The following is a 24,681-nucleotide window of genomic DNA, read 5'->3' on the forward strand; positions in this document are numbered from 1 at the left end:
CCCCCCCCCCCCCCTTTACTATTCTGCTTCCCCTCAGATAATGAATGCCCTGTGTTCCAAACACCAACCCAAGTGTCACTTAAAATGGATTTGTAAATGATTATTGAATATAAAAAAGTTAACCTACAATAAACAATGTGTCATAGTAACGCCGTTTAATAACCCGGCATGAATTTACATATGATGCTTGTTCATCTGAGGAATATGCCATGCTTCCATGATGATGACTCACATTTGCAAAATCATCGCAACAGAATACCAGTATCACCTTATTACAGAAGCTATGTAAGACCCAAAGATCAAGTTGAAGTTGTAGCTTGTACTCGTTCCTCCTGGCATATGATTCACTGTATTACCATTCTGCAGGCTTGAACACGTAAGCCTTTCATTGAGTTTCTTGATTAAATGTGGTTAGTTGCAATTGGTGTTGATGACAGATCACAGCTCTCCAGCAGAGTTGTATCAAAAGTCTGAATGATAAATGCAAATCAAGTTTGAATGAGTTACTGGAGTACGACAAAGAGGGCATTCAGGCTTTTCATTGCACCACTCCATAATGCAGTTCCTGTGAAAAGATCATGTCAAACAATGAGAGATTTAACCAAACAACCTTTAAGGCACTCTAGAATTTATCCAGGTGGAAGAGAAACAGTACCAACAGAAGACATGACCACAAGGTGTGGCTGTTGGGTGTTGACGAATGCTCAGGCAGAGTGTGCATTTGCTTGTCCCACCAGTTGCCTGGGGCAAACATGAGACAATTCTAAAATTAATTCAGATGGCACAACGTTTCTCTTTTTGAGTGAAGAACAAATGAACTGCCATTCAATGACCTTGAATTGTTACTCCTACTGAAGCTGTGAAGCATCGCCATTGAACATCTCCCACTCAAGGGAAAAAGAATTTTCATGTTTTTCCTCTGTTCAAATTTGGTTTTTGATAATGTTTAAAACACCAGCCGACCCCATTTTGTTGGGACAAGGTTTTTTGTTGTTGTGGTTGGTAATGTTTAAAACCCCAACGCCCTAAAACTGATGCTGGCAGTGAAAATGATTCCCTTTGTGGGTAGTAAAAATATATACTATAAAAAGACCAAATGAAGGTACAAATACCTCTGAAACAGCCATGGATTCAGAGTTCCAACTGCCTTTGTCAGAATCCAAATCGGTAGTGATTAGATTACCTTCTTCATTCAGAACAGGTAACCCTCGCACTGCAGTCCAACAAATGTCGAAGATGAGAATGATACAAAATACAGAAATAACAGGGATTGGAAACATTATAATATTTTACAAGCAACGGAATTCTTTACTGCATGAAGCTGCTCCTTTTAGCATTTACCTGAAAGATAGTGCTTCAGTACTACTCAATTCCTTGTGTGAATCACAACTTTAAGGTCTAGCACAACATTAAATTAACTTACCGAGCTGTCATGCTAGGTGAAAATTACCAAAAAAATTCATACTCGGTGAATGAAAACTAAAACAACTTCTCCCGCAATAAAAGAAAAATAACTAATTTCTTATTTTTCCAAACAATTATGCAACTATGCAAGGATTCTCGACAGTGCATATGCAACAAACACCAATATAACAGGATAGTTGGGTAAATTGAGTTCAGACCTCCTGATGAGTGGTGAGTCCTAAGTGTTGTTTGATGGACTGAACTTGTAATAGAAGAAAAATTCCTGCGCCGAAGACCTTCAGCAGCAATAATACATAGCTGGATCAAAAGGAACACCCCCAGTACTTGATATCTGTGTCAGAAAAAATTGAAAGAAAATCTTGTTCAGTTTGACAATTTGATAGTTTATCAAACCATCAGTTCTGGAAATGCAAAGGGCTGACACAGGTTAAGATTCCAACAGACAAGTCCAATCATCTTGAAGTCATAAAATGTTTTCTGAAATCAACTTTAACAAAGATGCCCTTTTGCGCTCAACCCTGTAAAAAGAGCAATTCATAAAGCTCAAACTACTGCAAGCTTGCTTTTTCTTTTTTCTTTTATTTCTTTTTTTTTTTGGGGTGGGGGAGGGGGTGTTGGTTGGAAACTAGTAATCTAAATATTTATAAGTGATAAATGAATGCACAACCTGTTGGAACCATAGTTAAAACATTAGTTTACGGGGTCCAGTTCTTAGAACATGTTTCCCTGATCAAAGAAGAATTAAAGGATTGCAGAATAAAATTGCTCAACTGGTTATTTTGTTCAGTTGCAAACCTTGTTTGCTGTAGTATAGTTGATGCAGATCAAAATGACCAGGGTGGGCAGAAGCAAACTAGGCCTCTTTGTTGAGAAAACCCAATGTGGCAGAATGGCTTGATGAATCAATGTGATCCCAAGCCCCTTTTTATAATGAAGTTGAAAGTACAATATTACATAAATACCCTTACTAGGACAACGAGGAATAACAAAACCCACTAATAGGACCCAACCAACCAACATTCTCTCTCAAGTTGAGGCATAGATGCTAGTTGTGCCAACTTACCTCCAATAGGGAGGAAATCTCCTTCCTATGAATCATTGGTGAAAATATCAACTACTTGGTCTCCAGATCTCATGAAAGGCATATAGATTAGCCATTGTTCCAGCTTTCTTTTGACAAAAAAATCTATTAATCTCAATATGCTTGGTTTGATCATGTTGCACGAATTATTGGCAATATTAATTGCAGCCTTGTTGTCACAATACAACATCATAAGGCTTGGGAATTGAACTCCAATATCTTATAGCAAACCTTTTAGCCACAGTAGCTCACAAACTCCATGAATCATAGCTCTATATTCAGCTTCTATACTTGATAAGGCTAACACATTCTGCTTCTTATTCCTCCAAGTAACTAGGTTACTTCCAACAAACGTACAATGACCTGAAACGAACTTCCTACTAGAAGACCCAACTCATTCTGCATCAATATATGCTTCTACCTTTAGATTATCTGTGGGTGACAAAAGTATCCCTTTTTTGGGAGTTCACTTTAAATATTGTTGTACCCTGGTAACGACCTTCATATGAGTTGAATATCAATCATGCATGAACTGGCTCACCAGCCCTATAGCATAAACAATGTCAAGCCTGGTGTGGGACCAGTAGATAAGTTTTCCTACAGTCTTTGATATCTTCCTTTGTCCACTGGTTCTCCCTCTTTCTCCTTGAGTTTAGCTCAAGCGTCAATAGGGGTATCAACTCTTTACATCCCAACATTCCCACTTCAGATAATAAATCAATTACATACTTCCTCTGAATAGGTATGTACCCTTCTTTGACCAAGCCACGTCAATTTCTAGGAAGTACTGTAGCTTCCCTATGTCTTTAATTTCAAATTATTTGCCAATAAAGTCCTTTAGCCTTTGTATTTCCTCACCATCATTCCCGGTGGTGACAATATCGTCCACATAAACAATGAGAAGGGTGATCTTGGTACTTGCCTTCTTAACAAACAGTGTATGATCAACATTACTTTGCTTGTACCCAATAGAAATCATTGCCTTCTCAAGGCGTCCAAACCAACATCTAGGAGATTATTTCAATCCATAAATTGACTTCTTCAACCAACAAACTTTCATTGCACTACTGTCATCAGAGAAGCCATATGGGATCTCCATATAAACTTTTTCCTCCAACTCCCCCTGTAAGAAGGCATTGTTCACATTTAGTTGGTGCAAGTTCCAATATTTGTTTACAACTACAAACAACAAACTCTAACAGTGTTTATTTTTGGAACAGGGGAAAAGGTCTCGTAATAATCTATCCCATAGGTCTGGGAGAACCCCCTTTGCAACCAATTTAGCCTTCAACCTATTAACTGATCCATCCATATTTTGTTTAATTACAAACACCCACTTGCATCCCATGGGTTTTTTTCCTGGAGGAAATGTGACTAGCTCTCAAGTATCATTTTTCTTCATTGTCTGCATTTCCTTTACCATAGTTGCCTTGCATCTTTTATCAGTATATGCTTCATGCCAATTCTTTGGAATAGAAATAGATGATAAAGAGGATACAAAAGGACGGTAGGAGTCAAACAGAATCATAGAAAACATACTTAGCTATGGGATTGCTGAGTATAAGATTTAACTCATTTTCTGATATTAATAGGAAGATAAGAAGAAGATACCTCATAGGAGAATAGTAGAATATGATTCTGGAGCAAGAATGGTAACATGTCAACTTTCACCACCTTCTTTGGTCGATTGTAATTTCCTCTAATAAGTCTGCACCTCCTTATTCTAGTCAATCTTATTTTAAAAGACCTCAATAGTGCACCTCACGAAAGTGGTCTCCCCCTAACCAAATTCCTCACAAGGTTCTGAAAAGGGAGGGAGAGAATTAAAGTCCTTAGGTATACTGACCGGAGTCTCCCCTGGTCGGGAATCTCTTCCTGAACTCCTAAGTTGTGTCGTGGTGGTGTGTGGGAATCTATGCGTGTGGGAGGAAAGTCCAGAGTTGGAAAAAACACCTCTCCTCTAGGACTTACCCCCTGGAGAGGTGTATAGCAACGGCAAGACTCATTAAAAACTACATCCATGGACACAATGGTTTTTTGGGAAGGAGGATAACAACATTTATACCCTTTTTAAGTAGCAGAATACCCCAGAAATATGCAATGTAGGCCTTTGGGAACTAGCTTACTCTAGTGGATTGTGATTCTAGCATAATATACACATCCAAAAACCTTTGAGGTAATAAAAAAATGAAGAGTCTCAATGAAAAATCTCATTAGGACATTTAAAACCAAATATTTTACTGGGCATCCTACTTGTTAGGTAAAAGGCAGTGAGTATAGCATCACTCCAATATTAGTCAGGGATATTTATAGTAATCATAATATAACAGATTATCTCTAACAGATGCCGGTTCTTTCTTTCGGCAACCCCATTCTGGGCAGCCATATAAACATAATTGGTTTGGTGTATTATGCCAGAGTCTGAGAGATATCTCTAAAATTCACCATCAATATACTCAGTAGAACGAGAATGAAAGTAACAAAGTGTTTATGGCCAGTAATGGACACACGGCAGCAAGGGCCCCACACATCAGTATGAATTGACACAAAATGAATGGATTTTCTATTATGGAGAGAAGATAAATAAGTAGAATGAGTCTGCTTTGCAAAAATGCAGGCTTCACAAAAAAATCGTCTTTATACAAAAAAAAAAAAAAACACAATAAATCAGGAAATACTTTCTTAAGAGTTCCTAAAGGGGGGGGTGACCTAGCCTACAATGCCATTAATGAATGATTGACATAACCAAATGGACTTGATGAGAAAATGTAGCCAAAGCAGAAGTAGATATTCTAACTGGCTCCAGCAAATGAAGCCCATTGTCCAACTTACCATGTCCAATCTCCTTCCCCATTACCAGATCTTGGAAGACACAGTAGGATGGGAAAAAAAAGTCACTTTATAATTTAAGTCATGAGTAAGATTACTGATAGAAAGGAAAGTAGTTAAGAATGAAGGAACATGCAAAACTTTAGACAAAGAAAGTGAGGGAGAATGTTGAATGTTCCCTTTTCCAACAATGGAAGACTAAGAGCCACCAGCACTTCGAACTTTATCTTCCTTGAGGTTGAAAAATAATGTAAGAAATAGGAGGATGGACCTGTCATATGATCTGTGGCTCCTTTATTAATGATCCAAGAAGTAGAAACTGAAGAAACATGGAAGCCTATAAAAGTTTTACTTGATGTAGCAAGATAGGAGTTGGTATAGGTAATGGAAGGAGTAGCAGTAGAGGCTACACCAATAGAAGAAGTCTACAAAATATGTCACAGAGTAGTTAATTCCTCCGGTGAAAAACCAATGTCTACAAAGGGTGTCGTGGGAACAATATCAGAAAAATTGGCATTCAGTTTTCCCCTTCTTTGTGCCATTTTCTACTCAAAATCAGTAGGTTTTCCATGGAGATTCCAACAAGTGGCATTGGTATGATATGGTAGTGTTCACACCTCCTTGGCCGGATCGGATTTTCTACTAACAAATGAAGAGTTGATTTCTCCATAATAGGAGTATGAAGCTTAGCCAGACGACAACTTTTCTCCCACCGAACAACGGCATAAGACTATTCCATTGTGGTAAAGGAAGAATGACTCAACACTTGCACTCTAATCTAATCATACTCAACATTCAAACCAGCAAGGAAATCATAGACTCTAATCTTGTCAACATACTTCTTGTAGGCAACCACATCATCAGGATCCTTGGGGTGATAACCTCCATAATGATCTAACTCTTTCCAGAGAGATCGCAATTCAACATGGTATTGAGCCACAGTCAACCCTTTTTGGGTAGTTTCATGAAGTTTCTTTCGGAGCTCATAGACTTGTGCATCATTCCCCAATTGTTCATACGTCTCTACAATAATCTGCCAGATCTAGGCAATGCTGCAAGCAATAGATATCCATAGGCAAGGTTTGGATGCATGGAATTTATGAGGAACGACATGATGAGAGAGTCGTTTGAAATCCATTTATCCTGAGAAGTGTCTGCAAGTGTAAGCTTGCCTGTAGTGCTCGTAATATGTCCAACAAGTCCTCTTCCAGCAATAGTCAGGTATGTAAAAAATACCAAATCAAATAATTCGTCCCATCAAACCGTACTGAAAGAGGAGGAAGAGTAGGATAATGTTCGGAGCCAATGGGAGTAGTACATCAGTGGTTGCCATATGTTAAAAAAACTTTTGTTGTTCTTTAGCCTTCACCCTTTCGAAACAATCGAAACGTCGCAAACTTAAATAGTTTGACCATCGAAATAAATCTAGGGATTCATAGGATTCATATGATAAGGAATAACATTAATTTATTATTATTATTATTATTATTTTGAATTGCTGGTTTAAAGGGAAATTAAGGGTCGACAGGAAATTAAAGGTTGGCAGAGAGGTCCATAATTTGAACAAAGGGTTTCATAAATAGAAGATCAAAATTTCTGAATTGAACGATTGAAAGGAGTTGCAACTCTGGCGGTAAGAAGAAGAAGAGGAACCGCAGGTCTGGGCGATGGGTTTTGGTGACTTGCAGGTTTGTCGATGGTTAAAGGTGCAGAGGCACCAGCTAAAAAGAAGTTGCAGACAGTGGCAATGGTTTGAAGACGTTGCAGCTGGCTATGGATTGAAGAAGTTGCAAGTGGCGGAGGTTGCAAGTGGCAGTAGGAAGGCCGAAGGTGCAGAAGATTCGATGGAGGTTCATGCAGAAGTTGTAGAAGATGGTGATGGGTTGAAGAAGTGTAGGTGGCAATGGAAGTTGCAGAAGCTTCAGCAATCAATGGTGGAGTAGCAGCAAGTGGCAGTGATGCAGAATCGAGAGAAAGAGGGAGAGAGAGAGAGAGAGAGAGAGAGAGAGAGAGAGTTTCTTCTCCTTTTTTCCCCCCTCTAATCGATGGTTTTTTTTTTCTTTTTTTAATTCCATAATCAACTTTTGGCTCTGATACCTGTTGAAGTATATGCACTTGGGATATTTATTGTTCACGACACTATTCACGTCACGTGAACAGTAAAATCTGCTTTTTACTGTTCACGTGAACAGTAACTTTGTTTGTACTGTTTACGTGAACAATATTATGCTATTAATGTTATGCAAGTAGTAGGTAGGCAAAAGGCATTATCCACGTGAATAGTGTCGTGAACAATAAATATCCCAAGTGTATATACTTCAACAATACCAATCAGAGCTACATAGTTGGGTGGCGAATCTAGTCAATCCAAGTCTGACTAGATCACCCTTACAGTGGTTCCTCATCATCTTCAGCACATAACCATGGTTATAAATAAAATTACTTACCCTTCTAGCCCTCTCAACCACAGTATTGATTGACTTTCTTTTCCCCAAGTCCTTCAACATAAGATCAATCGAATGAGCTGCACATGGTGTTCAAAAGAGGTGGATCCTGCTGCTCTTCTTCCTTATCAACATTTCACCAGCTTTTTTGAAGTTAGCACCATTATCTATGACAATTTGAACAACATTCTTTGGCCTTACCTCGAGGACCACCTCCCTAAGAAGCTTGTAAAGGTAGTCAGCATCTTTGATCTTATCTGAGGCATCCACTGACTTAAGGAAGGCTATCTTTCCATTGCAGTTTGCCATGAAATTAACGTTGGACTATCTAGTAGGACCAATCCATCCATCAGCCATCACAGTAACACCATACGTACTCCATTTTTCCTTTAATAAACCAATGTATTCATCCACCTCTTGCTTTACCTTGGGTAAATATTTATTCATTACTTCCCAAGTTGTTGGGCCTTTAACCCCTACACCTGCCTTAGCAACTGCATTGATCATTCCCTGATAGTATGGTGTTTTGGCTACATTGGCTGCAATGTTGTTGTAAAGCATGAATTTGTTGATTGCCAACCTAGCTTCCTCCTCCCTACTGCCTTCTCTACCTCCAACAAACATATATGTAATGCTTCTTTGATAGATGTCTTGTTGGTTGAAGAGGGAGGATCTTGGTCAAATGTGGAATCATAATGTCTAGTCTTCCTCCTCCTCCTTTCGGTCCTCTCAGTCTCAGTTCCCTGAAAACTATGTCTAGGTGGCATGGATGCCCCTGACCCCGAACCACCTGCTCCCTTTGTTTGTTCATATTGCCTCACACTCTTAGCATGTAAGGATTGTCTGCTAGCTTCCATTGCAACCTTCATCTGTCTCCATTTGGCACGTGACTCAACACCTATAACCCTCCTCTTATCATCGTCGTTTGACTCCTCATCAACATCAAAAATAGGTCTAGATAGCATTGTATCCTCAAATTCCCTTTGTTTTTGTGCCATCTCGTCTTTTTTTTGTTTCCCTCCCCTTAAAGTTGTTGCAATTGCTTTTTGCACTTCATAAGGAACCTTGGGACACTTGGAAACATCTTTGTAACCACCAGCCAAATGTTGTTTTAATTTGGTTAAACCACCAGAATTCAAAGTCTTGGGCAATACTTGCATCGGGATTTCTTCTTGTCAGCAGTCAGTGGATCCCCATGTTGCCAAGCAATGTCCTGAGTCCCACTACTAGTGCCGCCACTCACACTAGTTGCCATTTAAGAGTCAAATGTAAAGCACTGAAAGTCTGAAATACATACATGAATGTTCCCAAATAATCATTAGAATAATTTTTAGATACATAAAAACATGTAAAAATAATTTAAAAAACAACAAAACACACTCTTTGTTCTAAGATAACATATATACAGTGCTCAAACAAACATGTTTGTATTTTTAAACTAAACTACAAAAAAACGTACATTTAAACAATAAAAAAAAAAAAAAACAACAAAACACAATGAGCTAGATAACATAAACAAGCTCAATAAAAATGTTGATTTTTAAAATAAACTACATAATATAAGCATTATTTAAAAGAATGAAGAAGATAATTTTTTAATAAAATATTATTTTTCATAATTATTTTATTTAATTATTTAAATTAAAAAATAAAAATAAATACAGTAACCATGATAATCAAAATAATAATACATGAGATTGTAGCCCTCTAAATGTAGTTTAACATAAACATTCATATCATAAGTATTTATTTATAATCTTTAATTTTAATTTTTTAGATAATATATTTTTTAAATACGAAAATTCAAAAAAAAAATTAATAAACAAAAAATTAAAATTTTTCCATGAAAGTGTAGATCAAAGCTTGATCATCAACATATATTTATACCACACTCATACAATCATTGTAGAACCTTGTATTTGAAAAAAATTCAACTTTGGGGGAAAATCTTACATTTCTTGAAGATCACTTGAAATAGGCTTGAATCACTTGAAATATGCTAGAATTTGTTGTTGTAGATGAGTTGATGATGTTGCTATGTTGAATCCCCAACAAATTCCGGCCGAAAATCGAGTTTTCTGGCCAAAATTGAAGCTCCAGCAAGAGAAGGGCGAGAGAGAGGCTCGAGAGAGGCGAGATATGCCTCTCTCGAGCGAGCCTCTCTCAAGCGAGACAGGGGCTTTTTAAAGCCCCTAAAGCAGCCAAAAAGTGGCCGTTGGCGAGATCTTGCCAATATCTCGGTGAGATCTCGCGAGACCTACCATCTCTCAGATCTCGCTTGAGATCTCGTCTCACTATTAAGAAATAGCGAGATATCACGCGAGATCTCCCACCATGGATATCATGTTGAGAAAGTTGATTGTGATAGAATGGCTTGAATGAATCAATGTGATCCCAAGCCCCTTTATTTATAATGCAATGAAAAGTACAATATTACATAAACACCTTTACTTGGGCAACAAGCAATAACAACCTAAGTAAATATACTAAACCCGCTAATAGGACTGAACCAACCAATAATCTTGACTGCTGGACCATGGAAGAGCTACTATTTTCAATTTTGAGTCAATAGGTTACAGTGGGCCATTTCTACAGGTCCAGACATTAGGGATTTAAGAACTACCAGGATTGGTATTAGTTTCTATTTAGGATGTATGGATGTCCTAAATTTCTGCCCCTAGTTTCTATTCAGTTAAATTTCCATAATAGTTTCCATGTCAAGGAAGACTTGAGTTGTAAAGGGTTCTCCCTAGTCCCTACCATACGGTGTAGTTTCCTTATGTTTGTTTCATTGATGTCATAAACCAGCAGTAAGGGATCACAATTCCCAATGATTCAAATCAAACAAGTTGTCAAGCTTATGTGTTCTGATTTGTCTGAGACTCAGAACTCCATCTCTATGGGATGCAGTGAAGCCTTCGGTGAGTGGGAACCCTAGTCTTGCTCATGCTGTTTCTCCTACTTAATTTGTTCTCCCGACCATTTTGTGCACTACATGTTATCTGAGTTCTGATGTAACCCTAAGGGCTAATTAACAAGGATCTGCTACGAACAGGCCATCTGAATGTGATACAGTGAAGAATGTCCAAAAGAGAGAATTGGGCCCTGAATTTCTGAAATACTTAATTTTGACCCATGGATGGGTTCTACAGACATTATGCTTCTTATTTTTGGGTTTATGATGTAATGGGCCTAATTTCTAAGCCCTAAAGTGGGGGTAATGATGGTACATGGGATTAGGTGTTAAATTCAATATTTGATTTAGTGTTTCAGTTAGATTAGGATACTTATATCTTAGATAGAATTCTGTTTTGATTTTATTTACCTTATTGAGTCCATTTATGAGTCAAATTAGGAATTTTAGGTCTATATATGTGCAACGCATCTAATTCTTAGATAGAATTCTGTTTTAATTTTATTTACCTTACTGAGTCCATTTATGAGTCAAATTAGGAATTTTAGGTCCATATATGTGCAATGCATAGCTCAGGCCTTGTATGAGTTGTATCTAGCATGACTTCAAACAAAACTGATTGGAAGGCAAGAAATCCATGTAGCCGACCCCATTTAATTGGGACAAGGCTTATTGTTGTTGTTGTATATGTGCAATGCATCCCCCACCAATCAAATGATGAACTGATGAATTGAATTTTTGGTTTTGTTTGTTGTTGCCTGTGAGATACAATAATATTGCATCTGCCCCCCTCTCTTGTGATCTTCTCCTTTTCATTACTTGAATTTCTTATAAGTTCAAATCATCAGTAATCGCTCTCTTCTAAAACTGCAAGTTGAATTCCCATTCCCAATTCTTCTTCTAACCTTCTAAACTTCCCCAAACCTCAATTACCCTTTCTTTTCTTTCTATTTCTGTGATCCCCAAAATACCCAAATTCAAACTTAGATCTACACCAATTAGAACCATTAGGGATCATCCCCATATATCATACCTAAGTCTCCAAGTTTCACATCATTCCAATAACTTTTCATCCCTTATCTCAAAAACATGCCCCATCCATCCATGCACCCATTAGTCTAAGTCTCTCCAAAGCTATCTAGCCATCATAGCCTACGTTTTTACATATCCCATTCAAGTACCCCAAAAATCTTCAAACCATAAACTCTTACTTTTTTGAGTTGAGATCCTAGAAAGTTGGCCCCTAGTTGAACCTCTTCAGTCAGAGGCTGCATTAGAATGGGTCAAAACTAAGTGGGGCCCCACTAGAATGCTAGGATTAGGTCAAGCCTAGGGTTGGATGGTAGGGTTACAACCAGTTAGTGATGGAGATTCTATTAGGCCTCGTTTGTTTGCTGAATTTGAAGTTGGGTGGGAAAAAAGTGAACTTTTCCATGAAATCCCAAAGCATGGTCAGTTTGAATCAATCGGAGTGGAAAAGTGGGTAGACAAGCTTCCTCAAATTAAGGAAGTTTATCTACTGACGTGGCATGTCACTCCCAATCCCTTTTAAAAGTCCCACATATTTAGTGGGACTTTATAGGAAAGTGAAGGTTATAATAAAAGGGGGACCCACTTTTGCAATATTTCCACAAAATCCTTTAAAATTTTCCTTTCCTATTCCCTCACCCCACTATAAGTGGGTTCCAAATGTTTTTTTTTTCCATCCCCTTTTATCTAGCAAATGATGCCTTAGTGAACGTCCAGGGTTCTGTGAATAAGGTTTTAGCAAAATTAGGGTTTTCCCACATCTTGAAAAAGTGGTAGATGACATGTTAGGATTTTTGCTGGTTAGAATGCAACCAAACTCAAGTAATTTTGTTATGAGGTAAAGGAAATGTGCAATCAAAATATGGTGAGTTGGAAGGCTGATTTAAAAGTAATTTCGGTTTTAAGGAATTCCTAAGTTAGGGATGGATTTGGAGAACAAGCTTGTGATCGAAGGTCAAGGAGCGGAAGGGGGTTGTATGTTCAGGATATGGACGGTTTTCATGGCTGGATACAAAGTAATTTCAGTTTGAATGAGTTTGACGGAAGGAACAGAGCTGTGAAGCTTGTGGACCAATTAGGACTTTATAAATTCAAAATTCTAATAAAAAGGATGTTAGGGTTTGAGAAAATAGACGATTGGAAGAATTGAGGGCTGGAGACTTGGGGAAAAAAATGTACAGTTACTAAAATAGAACCTTGGGAGCAGCTTGTTGATGGCTAGACTTGAGCAAAAAAATAAAGCTGATTCAAGATATAGGTCTTCACGCAAGATTCATGTGACATGGGTATTTTAGGAACTAGCCTATTAACCAGTTGCCTTATTATGTAATGTTGTTTTTTGACCTTTTCACCACCCTGAGGAGGTGTTTTTTGCATTAGTAAAGTAATATGGGTGTATTGGGGACTCCCTCCAACACACAACACTCTATCCTTTCCTTCTTCGTCAACTCTTCTTCATTGTTCTTGGTGCTGTTCACACCCGTTAACTTCTGACAACCCAAGTGCCTTCAATTGCAAATCACTCCCCACAGGCCTCTCCCCCAATCTGAATGGAAGCAATTAAAGTAGAATTATGGCAAAATTATGAAGGAACAATGGGAACTTCAAATGGAACTGCAACACACTGATTCAAAATGGCATAATAACATATAAATGCTCACTCCCAATGCCAAAGGCATCCACACAAGCAGAGTCCGGGGGGTAGTTTTCCTGCACAGTCTTACACCAACAATTTTTGTTGGGAGGCTGTTTCAATGCCTGGACCTCCGAGCTACAACTGTGGTCCACCAAATTTTGCACCAATGCCTGCCCGTACTCTGTTACCAATAGATCAGACTGCAAAAACTATTACCCAATTTGGTGAACCTCTCCCCAGTCCGCTCACTCGAGGGTCTTCCCCTCCACACCGACAAGCTTGCCCCAAAAACAGAAATTCAATCCCCCCTCTATCTTCACCCTCTCTCCCCTAATAATAACCAGAACAATACCTTGAAACAAATCCTAACAAACCCCTTTCCACCTCAGCCGTACCCTCTCGAGATTCCCAACTTGAAACAAATCCTAACTAACCCCTTCCACTTCAGCCATACCCTCTTAAGATTCCCAACAAGCAAGTAGCTGCTCCCCAATGAGTCCCTGCCATGTGTCCTTGTCCTTTGATTTTGTTCCCCACATGGTTGGGTGGGAATGATCCCCCACAGATTGGTGTCTTAACAACTTCCAACGTGGTACTAGAGTGAAGCTCATTGGTTTGAGAGTCAATATCTTCGCTTGTTCGCCTCGTCTCTCTTTGGAACCCTAAATTACAAACAGGTTCGATTCACATGAAAAATATTTGAAGAATAGTTACAAGGAGCATCGTTGTGGATCGTACTGAAATCTCTTGTAGTGCTGTTTCTTGTTCCTTAAAGAATTGGACCTCATAACTTATGCTTTTCATGCTAAAACTGCTACCGTCTTTCTCTCCTGAAACTGATATTTTATAAACTGTGAAGCTTGGTTCTCTTTTTGTGCTTGATAACTGATGTAATTGGGTGCTGAAGACATGATCTACGGGAGTATATTGGCTGTTCCTCCCCTGTTTTGAAGGGCTCTGTTGCTTGCACGTCTTTTTTTTCCCCCTTTTTTTTTAATATTCAGCTTCTTTGCTGCTTTGTTGAAGTTTTTTGGGTTGAGATTATTCTTCCCATTGGAGCTCGAGTGCCAACCTCTTCTCCTTGCCTTTTTTTCTTTTTAAGGTTGAGACCTTTCTCCCCTCCTTCCAATGTCATGAACTCATGGATCAGCAGAAGTCACCTCACCGCCAACAACTCCTTCACCTGCTCAAGTGTTCTTTGACACCATAATATTCAAATCTCCCTAGCAAAGTTGGACACTACCAACTACTTAGATTGGTCACATTCTGTGAAATTTTCCATTCAAAGTAGGGGGAAGTTAGACTACATAACAGGGACTATCAAAGCTCCCCTCAAGACTGATCCTACATATCTCAAAATGGGAGACAACTCTACCGTTATGACTTGGCTCATGTTAGGACATCAATTTTGAGGGAGGCGCACCATAGGCATAGAGTACCAGGGAGTTGTAGGGGTCAACTCCAAATAAGGGAACTAGTTGGTTAAGATTGTGTTGGGGATATATAAGGGGAAGAATGTGTTTGTGTATGGGAGGAGAATTTTGTAAGAGTTGCTCTTCAGGGAGAGGTTTATTCTCAGGTTAGGGGTGATTCAGTTGGGATATGCACGGTGTGGGAGTTCTTGTATTTGCAGGCTGATGGAGCCATTCTTTCAATGAATTAATCAAAGAGCTTCCAGACACATTCTTGTGTTTGCATTTCAATTACTGTGAGAGAAACAGTGAGAGTGAGACATTGGCAGGGCTGCTGTGAGCTGGTTTTGCAGGAGAGTTGCTAATGGTCACAGGAGAGATATCAGGGGTCTTGTCAACTGGTATCAGAGAAGTCACAATCCCAGGGAGGTGATATGGCACTGTCTGCGTTTTTCGGTGGAGGAGAAGTGCGCGGATGGTTGGCAGAGGTCCTGCTGTTTTGCTAGGAACCAAATCAAGGAGCAAGGGTTCGGAGTGGCTCTCCAGCATCTGGAAGGAGAAGCCCTAGAGTGGCTCTACTGGAAGAAATGGCTGGTGTTTGACTGGGCAAGCTTCAAGGAGGCTTTGAAAGTCGAATTCCAAAATGGAAAGGAGACGAATCAGGAGGTGGTTTTGGATACCGATCGTATGGAAACCTTGATCACTGATAGCAAGATGGAATTGCAAATCCGTGAGGTGCAATCGCTAGGGAGGAGGAGTGGAGTCGATGGCCAGGAGGTGCCACCAAGCAATGAGAGTTGCTCCTTAGCACATGGAGAAGAGCGAAGAAAAGAGGCTTGGGGGTGTACACTTTCCATACTGTAAATTCCAGGGATGGCGTGATGAAAGGCCATGACAAGACGAAGAGAGTGAGATTAGAAGCAAATGGCAGTAAAATGGAGGCAATGGCAAGGGTTTCCTCTTGCCAAATATGGAGAAGACGACTCAAGAGGTATTTGGGGGTTCAATCGGTTTAGGGGTTTGTTTCACACCCTAAGGGCCACAGGTTTAATTATTTTGACCAAAAAAAAAACTCAAGCCGGCTTGGTCTCAGACCTAAAGCCCACACAAACCAAAATCATAACTAAAAGACTTAAAAAAGGACTCAAAGAAGTCCTAATTCAATTAGTTTCAATTTTAAGTTAGTTTCTAATTTCGAGTTAGAATCCAACTTGGAGTCCAAATCAGATTAGGACTTTAGCAGATTATTTATAAACAGACGCACCCACACTCAATAGGGAGAGATCGAACTTTGGGTAATTCTTCTTGGTAAATCCTGGTTCTGTTTTTTAAGAATTGAAAATCCAAGGATGAGAAAAGGGTTTTAAAGGTGAAGTTAAGTCTAGACGCCTATGTCTAGTTGAAGATCAAAATTCAACATTCAGGTATTACTATCAGCCTACATCAATTGCCTTCTCCTATCACATATTTCTTGAATTTTCTTGAATTTTTGCAGTTAAGTAGACAGCCAAAATTCAAGGTCAGCTCTATGCCGATCTAATTGTCCCATTTGTCCCACATTTTAGGCACATCACCCCCCAACTCGAGTGACCTTAGTTCCCAATTTGACCCCATCGACCATCCAATTTCAAGGTATAGATATTCTCTTGAATTCTTGTACTTACTAAAACCACCCAAAATAAAAAATCTTGTATCTTCCAATTTAGCCATCCAAACCCAACCAAACTTGTGGGGTCATATCTTTATATTGTTACCTACATTCCCTCCAGGACTTGCCCCATTCAAATAACTTTTCATTTCATATGTCAAGAAACAGGCCTAATACCACCATTCTGAATTTCTCCAAAACTATCAACCCATCAGTCTTGAAACTATTTCATTCTGATTAACCCAACCAGAGAATTCAAAGGCCATTGACCACATTGATCCTCACTAGCAAAATCATCCCATTACAGCTCATACCACAAAGACCTCCATATCCCATAACCAAAATTTCAAGAAACCCTTTCTTGGTCCCATACGAGTTTGTTCTCTTCTTAAGATCTTGGAAGAACTGGCCCTCATTAAACTGGGGCTGCATGACCAATACGGCATCTGATTCTAAGCCATTTTAACAGGAATTTTATATTACTATAGACCCCATTGTAGCCTACCTTAAAAGGAAACTAATAAGACATGCAAAACAGCATAGGTCATTTTGGTGAATCCACTGAATACATAATCTTTTCATTATAAAAAGGAGAAAATTGAAATTCAGGTGCATTTCCAAGACCCACCAGGATTTAGGAGGGATAGGTATATTTGATATTAGAAGTGAAAAAAATGCTGAGGGAAGAGAGTCAACATGATTAGCCAAGCTGCTACCACTGAGCACAAGTTTCCAGTCAACCACTTGAACTAAACCTTGTATAGGAGAACGAACAAATTTACAAAACGTGTTTGTAGACCTCTGCATCAGTTAATGACAGCAAACAGATATGCCAGAAATTGGAGTCACAAGGCCATTATACTAATAATGAATACCATGGACTAAATTTTGGTCAAAATGGTCGAAATCTCGATCGAAATGACTGTATTTTTTCAAATCGAAACAAAACTTCAAATATTTCATTGAAGTGGTTTGTTTCGACTGAAATTTCGTAGATTTCAACATTTTCACATATTTCGACCTTAATTTCGCAAGTTTCGACGCTCTTAACTTATTTTTCCTCGGTTTTTGTTGATTTTTATCCCATTTTCACCTAATTTCCATGACTCTTTTTCCTTAAACACCTCTTTTTCTCATCTTTTGTCTCCAAACACCTCTTAAGCTACAACAACTACAAAGGAAACTTCGGCAGCAATAGAATGTGATCCATGAGCCATACCCAACAGTTCCAAACTTCCAATTTTTTTATTTTTGTTTTGTTCATGCCTTAAATGATCTTTTTTTTTTTTTTTTGATGAGTAATAAATTAAATTACTAAAAGCAAACAAGAGAGCATGTACAAAGGGGAAAAGAGGGGGGAGCCAAGTCAAGGAGGAGACTAGAAAGGAGAAGATAGACTCCAAGAGCTAACAATCAACCTATTTCTTAGAGAATCAACAACAGAGAGTGGGGAAGAGAGCGAAGTCTCAACGAAACATCAAAATAGATGGCAATCCAAATCATATCTAGGGATTGGGATTTGGAAATCCATCTTCTCAAGTTACGCTCCTACCAAAGATGGTGGATAATGGCGGCAAAGACAAGCTTACCCACTTGGTCACAGATAGTGGCACCGGCAAAGTTTCTCAAGATCCATTTCCAGTCTCGAGCAAAGCTAAATGAACGTCGTGATCTGGGCCAAATGTAGGCCAAGGCTAGGACCTTAAATGATCTTGTATTGCCTTGAAATTAATATATGTTTAGTCTAGGAATATGATCTATGATTGTATGTTGTCAAACTTTTTTTTTTATTATTTGCTACCACTTTTTTTATTTTCCAATTTTAATAACTATTTTTCAAATTATGTATTTTGAAAAAATACATATGTATATATGAGATTTCGGCTTCAACTTAATATATGTGAGACACCATCACTTGATCTAGTTGGTCATTTTATTTTATTGACTTGTTGCATATATAACCATTCTATCAAACAATTCATGTATGCTAATGATTCTAGGCATGTATGCAATATAATTTGTACTTATCAGAACCAATCATTTGTTAATCTACTTAAATGATAAATTTTCAGTGGTTTTTTTGGCAAAATACTAGTTCCATTGTGTTTATTATGCTTTAAATACGTAGAAGGCAAGAAATCAGATGAAATGGAGGTCATATAAGGCCCAAAACCTAGGGTCGAAATTACAAAAAAAAAAATCATTTCCATCAAAACTTGGAAATCATTTTCCTTAGGTCAAAACTTCAGTTTTTATCAAAATTTGTTCCTTGATGCATACTAGTTACCTTTAATTTGAAAAGAATTATTCAAATGAGATAGAAAGTCACCAAAATGCAAATGATTCTAAATTTATGGCGTAATACCTTGGTCTTTGATTCAATGACTTGCCAATGAATACATAACGAATTCCAGCCGCACGTTTCGATATGTGATAGTACAGACCTAGAAAAATCGCGAAGATGTAAGACATCAGTTCTCTTCAGATCTATTCTGAATCATCCAGCAACAAGATTGATCCTCATAACATACACTAACCTTCAAAGTAGAAAAACATGAGGTTGGAACGGAGAAGAAATTGCAAAAATTCACGAGCAAAAGGAAGTACCTGCATAGTGAAGTGGGATAGAAAAACTAATGACAGGGGGAAAATATACACCAAAGTTAATGAAAAACAATTAAGAAACATAACAAAACCATATCTGAGCGTTAAAGAACAGTTCATTCCCCCCCCCCCCCCCACCAAAAAGAAGAAAAAAAGAAAGCACATCTTCTGAGGTTATGCTTAGTTGAGGAATGACAAAAGGGATAGATTTAAAAACAACACCCGAAGCATAGAAAAGTCACAACATACCACTGGCCATCTCTGAACTGCATACAACCAAAACCTTTGGAATTTCTCCTTTAACCTCTGTACACTTAAAAAAGATACCCTTCTATCAGAGTGAGATAAACTTTCAGAAACACCAGTAGACTGAACCATATTATTCCCTGTATCATTGTTACTATACAGTTCATCAGATTGCGAATCAGCAAGCATGATCCCACGAGCAGCCACTCTAGAACTGCCAAAAAAGATATATTTCATATAATTTATGAGTCAGTAGGAAGTTGAGTTGGAAAGCCTGAAGAAAGTAATGTCCAAAATGAAGACACAAGAGAAACACATCAGTAACCTAATTCTTTCTGCAAGATAAGGAACTGCTGTCTGGTACATGATAAAAAGAGCACGCCTAGCTGGTGTTGGAGGAAGCCCATATTGACCTGCAACCTGCAAACACAGTTAAGGCATAAACCGATAAATGATATGATATTTTAACAAGGCACCACTACGAGAAATCATGAGGCCATGAAACCAGGTATCGTGAGCAGCTGGATCAATAAGCCATATATTTATCAACACAAAGGGGCTTCACTATGGTGTTGACCCTCTAACGATAGAAGATTGAAATTTAAGAAGGCACAAACCTGTATGATGTCACAGTATTCTTCCCCCAGCGTTTGCTTCCCTGAACCTGTTGTCAATATAAAATAAAGCATCTGGCCCAGCAGTTTTGTCTGAAGGATGAAAAAGATCAGAAAACAATAGCTAACATAAAATGCATGGTTCATATAAAAGAAGACACAGCTGAAAAGCTAAATTATAGATACTATAAAGTGGGGTTGGGGTGGGGGAAGAGAGGACACTGAAATGGGACCAATGACTCAATTCACTATAAAGAATTCAACTAATAAACTAAGGTACCAAAGTGATGTTGGTAGATAACAAAAGAGAGTCAGGGAAGGAAGTGACATTTGTATGTAATGTAATCTTTAGGGGCCAAAACAGTTCATATTGACTAACCTCACTCTGGTATGCTACTGCAACTCTCGCACCTGCAATTATAGCTAAGACGCATTAGAAATTTATTCACTTGCGGAATACCTTTAGCCGATTACCTCAACCTTAAAGAAATAAAGGTAGCAAATAAAGTCCCAGTGCTAGCTGATTGGCTCATTCTAGAAGACATAAAGATAACAAATAAGGGCCCAGTTTGTGAACAATTCGACCAAAATAATAAGCAATCTGGCCTATTTGGGCCTTTAAGGAAGTGTTGAACCATGGAAACTATGTGGGCTTACCAACTGAATTTGGTAAAACAAAAAGGACTTTATTTTATGGTCTTGTAGAGAAAATTTAATCAAAACTCTCTAGTTGGAAAGAAAACTTTCTCTCTGCTGCTGGAAAAGAAATATTGCTTAAATCTGTGATCTCTGGCTTTCCCTCTTATGCAATGTCAATGTTTGCTATGCCCAAAGGAATTAACAAAACTTATGAGAAGGTTTGGTGGAAAAACAACTCAGATAAAGGTACTTTTTGAGTTAGTTGGGACAAGCTTTGATAGAATAAATCTTTGGGAGACCTGGGTTTCAAAGAACTCCTCACACAAAACTTGGCTTACTAGCTAAACAAGGGAGGCAACTGCTCCACAATGGTGAAGCACTAGGGCAAGCACTGTGCCATTCCCTCTTATGCAATGTCAATGTTTGCTATACCCAAAGGAATTTGTGATGAATTAACAAGACTAATGAGAAGGTTTTGGTGGAAAAACAACTCAGGTAAAGGTATTTTTTGGGTTAGTTGGGACAAGCTTTGTGAGGATAAATCTTTGGGAGACTTGGGTTTCAAAGACCTCCCCACACAAAACTTGGCCTTTTTGCCAAACAAGGGTGGCGACTGCTCCAAAATGGCGAAGCACTATGGGAAAGAGTTCTAAAAGGTAGATACTTTCCCAATTGTCCTTTTAGTGATGCTCAACCAAAGGCTCCAGCTCTTGGGCTTGGAAAAGTATCCTGAAAGGGAAAGATCTATTGCTCTTAGGCTTGAGAAGGAAAATTGGAAGTGGAAAGGACACTTCCATCCTAAGAGACCCATTGCTGCCTTCCTTTATTGGGCAGATCTCCCTTCTGTCTGAGCCTATCCAAGTAGAGAAAGTTTCTGAGTTGATCCTTCCTTTCCGGAGACAGTGGAATAAAAGTCTCTTGAACTCCTTGTTCTGTGTTCATGAGGTTCAGTTTTTCAAAAGGATTCTTTTCCTGTCTCGGATGTTCCTGATGGCTGGTAATGGCTGCCAGCAAAAAATAGTAAATCCTCAACTAAGTCAGCCTATTTTTAGCTTACAATTCCCTTACATGTGTATCTAGCTCATCAAACAATTGGTGGAACTCTATATCGAAGCTTAATTTTATCCTAAGAAAAAAAAATTTCATTTGGCGGTGTGCCTCAAAGGCTATTGCATAAATCAACAGCTTTCTCATCATAATCTGGCTATCAACTCTAATTTTCCTTTGTGTCAGGTTGCAGAAGAAATAATTGTGCACTTCCTTGTTATCTGTTCTTTTACTGCACCATTTTGGGCAGCTTCCCCCCTTAGATTGAATTTTGCTGATTTTAATGGTTCTTCTTTTATGGATTGGCTAAATTTCTTATTCAATCAATTATGATGGTTCCAAATAATTCAGATTTTAATATCTTATGGTCTTCCTTACTGTAGCAGGTTTGCAAGGCCTGAAACAAGGAAGTGTTTGAACACGTGAACCAAACTTTCTGTTTACCATGTCTGAATTTTATCCTTCTGTTGAAGCAGGTCATCTTTTCATTACCAGAAATGACCTGAATGCTACTTATACAGCCCCAGCTCCAGACACCTTTCCTGCAATGTGCATAGCAATTGGGTTCACTGATGGTGCATGGAAAGCTTGTCTGAAGTTGAGTGGTCGTGGCTTTCTTCTCAAAAACCATGAAGCAAAGTTCATCACAGCTCAATGCAGGGCTGGGTCAGCACTTTCTGCTGCCATGGTTGAAGCAGAGGCAATTCGTGATGCCCTCCTTGCAGCCCTTCACTTGAAATTCAACCTAGTTTTAAATTTTCTGATTGTTCGTCAGTTGTTCTTGAACTCACAGATTCTCTTAACAACTTGGACTGGGCTTCTAATCTTGTAGTTGAAGATATTGGGTCCTTCTTGAATAGGTTTAGCTCTGTTAGTTTTGTTCATATTCCTCATTCCTGCAATGGATAAGCTCCATTTGCTTGCAAGAGGTGCTTTGTGTCTGAGGATATCGAAGTCTTGGTGGGGGACTTGCCCTTTTTGTAATTCACAGGATGTACTAAACCAGAGGTTTCCCTACTGGTTCTTTTCATAAATAAATATGATTTCAGTCTTTTGCCCAGAAAAAAAAATAATAATAAGCAATCTCGAGGCAAGGCATTCCGAAAGAGAAAATAAATATTAGTTGAAACTCACAAAAAGAAACATACGCAGATAATCAATTTTCCATCTACATGATGTTCCACTCGGAACAATTGCCAAAAGCAATCTGAGTCATCATGTTCTCAGGAAAAAAAAAATGATGTATGGTTTTCCTTTCAAGAAGAAAGATTAGAACTTGGCGTAGACATTTAGACAATCAAGTAGTGGTCATTTTAGGTTCTGTATTCGCATAGAAAATTGGAGGAGGCGGAGGAGCAGAACAGACCAAATAAATGGCGGAAAGCGTCGCGGCAGGCATCGTGAACGTAAGAAGCGTACTGGTCGTCCTTTTCGGCTGACCTCATGATCTCCGGTTGCGCAGCGAATGGGAACCGTCTAGTCGCCGACGGCGGTGAGGAAGTCGACTCGCCGCCGCTGCTACTGCCGGCGTTAACCGGCCCTGGTGACTCCTGCTCTCTCATCTCCTTTCTTTCCGTGGGTCTGCGAGTATTTTCAGAACTGTGCCACCCAGAAAGACCAAGTGGGAGTGAGGAAATCTAATATGCACTTCTCCGATGCACTTTTCCGATAAGAATAATCTAATCTGCATTTCTGACAAACAAAACAAAAAATTTGGTAATGATTTTATTCAAAGAATTTTTATTTGATGCAATTTGTTTAAGAAATTTACAATTTAACTTGGGTATGTACCAACCACGTAAACGCTAAAATGTCTAATATATTATGTTTTATCTTCACGCCATTGTTCCATGGTTTTGGTTCTCTTTTTAACTGCCAAATCTAGACAAGTAGTTCTTTCCCAAGTCCGGATCATCACTCGACAAGGGAGCAGTCTGTGATCTCCGACGGGTTTTCCACCACAAATTTGGTGGGACCCACAAGTAAAAATAAAAAAAGAAGATCCCATCACCCAACTCCTGGGTCCCCTTATATTTATGGTGATAGAAGCGGTCGGAGAGCACAGAGTGCTACCCCAACGGGTAGCTAATCCAGACTCTTCTTTCTCTTGGGCCTTTCAAGCGTCGGGGGTGGATAGTTTTAATACTTAATTTTTATCAAAGGCAGTGGGACCTAATTTTCGAAGGTGTCTTTCACTTCGTAAATTCCTTCTTCACTCGACTTTCCTTGCCTTGGGGAGTGAATCACATGCTAATCTGTTTCATCCTTAAGAAAGATGATGTGAAGGAAGTCTCGGATTTTAGATCTTGTAATAATAGTTACAAAATTCTCGCAACATTTGCTCCCCCTCTTTATATCTCCGCTCCAAGGGACTTTCGTTCCCAAGAGGCAAATATCTTATAACATTTTTATGGCACATGAAATTTTTCATTTTATGGCACATGAAATTTTTCATTTTATGGCACATACCAAAAGAAAAAGGGGCTACGTAGCTCTGAAACTTGATATGTCCAAAGCTTATGATTGTGTCGAATGGCAAATTCTTAGTAAGTTGTTTCTTTCATAGGCTTTGACCAACGTTGGTGCAACCTTGTAAATAAGCTTGTGACTATTGCCTCATTTTCTATGACATCACATAGTGCATTATGACATGAGGCAAAATGCAAGTATGCAATTATACTCTAAAATATGCTAGTCTCTAATGCAGACACATATTAAAATAAAACACCAACCTCTTCTAGGTAGGTCTTATCACTCTGATCTCTCACATGTTGGTTATCGGTCTTGAGATCTCGGGTAAAGGGCCAAGGCATTCCCCTCAAACTATCATTATGGCTGGGGTTAAGGTCACCACTTTCTCACCACCATTAGTATGAGTACTGGCGCGTGTCAAGATTATACCTAGCCCAATGCAAGTCAACTACTCAGTCACATTAACCTAGGTTCAGATACCTCCCCTCATGCATCTCACAATCTTGGTTCATTATCGTCCCCTACTAGAGTCAACGTATCCTATGGTATCAACCAGCTCGGACTACGCCTTCTCTTAACCCTATTGGTCATCCACATATAATGGACGTGAAGCTCTCATGTCCTCTCATGGGTTGGTTACC

At 38.8% G+C, this 24,681-nt stretch overlaps 1 protein-coding gene across 1 annotated transcript; it reads right to left on the reverse strand.

The window, feature by feature from the left end:
• Nucleotides 1–60: 60 nt before the first annotated feature.
• On the reverse strand, nucleotides 61–23,276 carry PEX10 (peroxin 10). The gene is made up of 11 exons (XM_089160546.1): nucleotides 22,935–23,276; nucleotides 20,262–20,293; nucleotides 19,886–19,975; nucleotides 19,594–19,688; nucleotides 19,272–19,482; nucleotides 18,956–19,025; nucleotides 18,784–18,862; nucleotides 1,623–1,756; nucleotides 1,113–1,213; nucleotides 656–741; nucleotides 61–565 (listed from the first exon to the last, which is right to left on the reverse strand). Exons 1-11 carry the CDS (start codon nucleotides 23,128–23,130, stop codon nucleotides 463–465), a joined length of 1,197 nt encoding a protein of 398 aa, XP_089016672.1. The 5' UTR covers nucleotides 23,131–23,276; the 3' UTR covers nucleotides 61–462.
• Nucleotides 23,277–24,681: the final 1,405 nt, after the last annotated feature.

Source organism: Hakea prostrata, chromosome 7, assembly GCF_041222555.1.
Source record: "Hakea prostrata isolate BN-2017 chromosome 7, UWA_Hpros_2, whole genome shotgun sequence".
NCBI classification, from domain to species: domain Eukaryota; kingdom Viridiplantae; phylum Streptophyta; class Magnoliopsida; order Proteales; family Proteaceae; genus Hakea; species Hakea prostrata.

What these genes read in the sequence shown, in the direction of transcription:
- PEX10 (XM_089160546.1), bottom strand. Translation starts at nt 23,130, where the DNA reads ATGAGAGAGCAGGAGTCACCAGGGCCGGTTAACGCCGGCAGTAGCAGC. An exon ending in CGCTTTCCGCCATTTATTTG is followed by an intron (nt 20,294 to 22,934) that starts GTCTGTTCTGCT and finishes CTATAATTGCAG; the next exon opens with GTGCGAGAGTTGCAGTAGCA. An exon ending in CAGTAGCATACCAGAGTGAG is followed by an intron (nt 19,976 to 20,261) that starts GTTAGTCAATAT and finishes TTCATCCTTCAG; the next exon opens with ACAAAACTGCTGGGCCAGAT.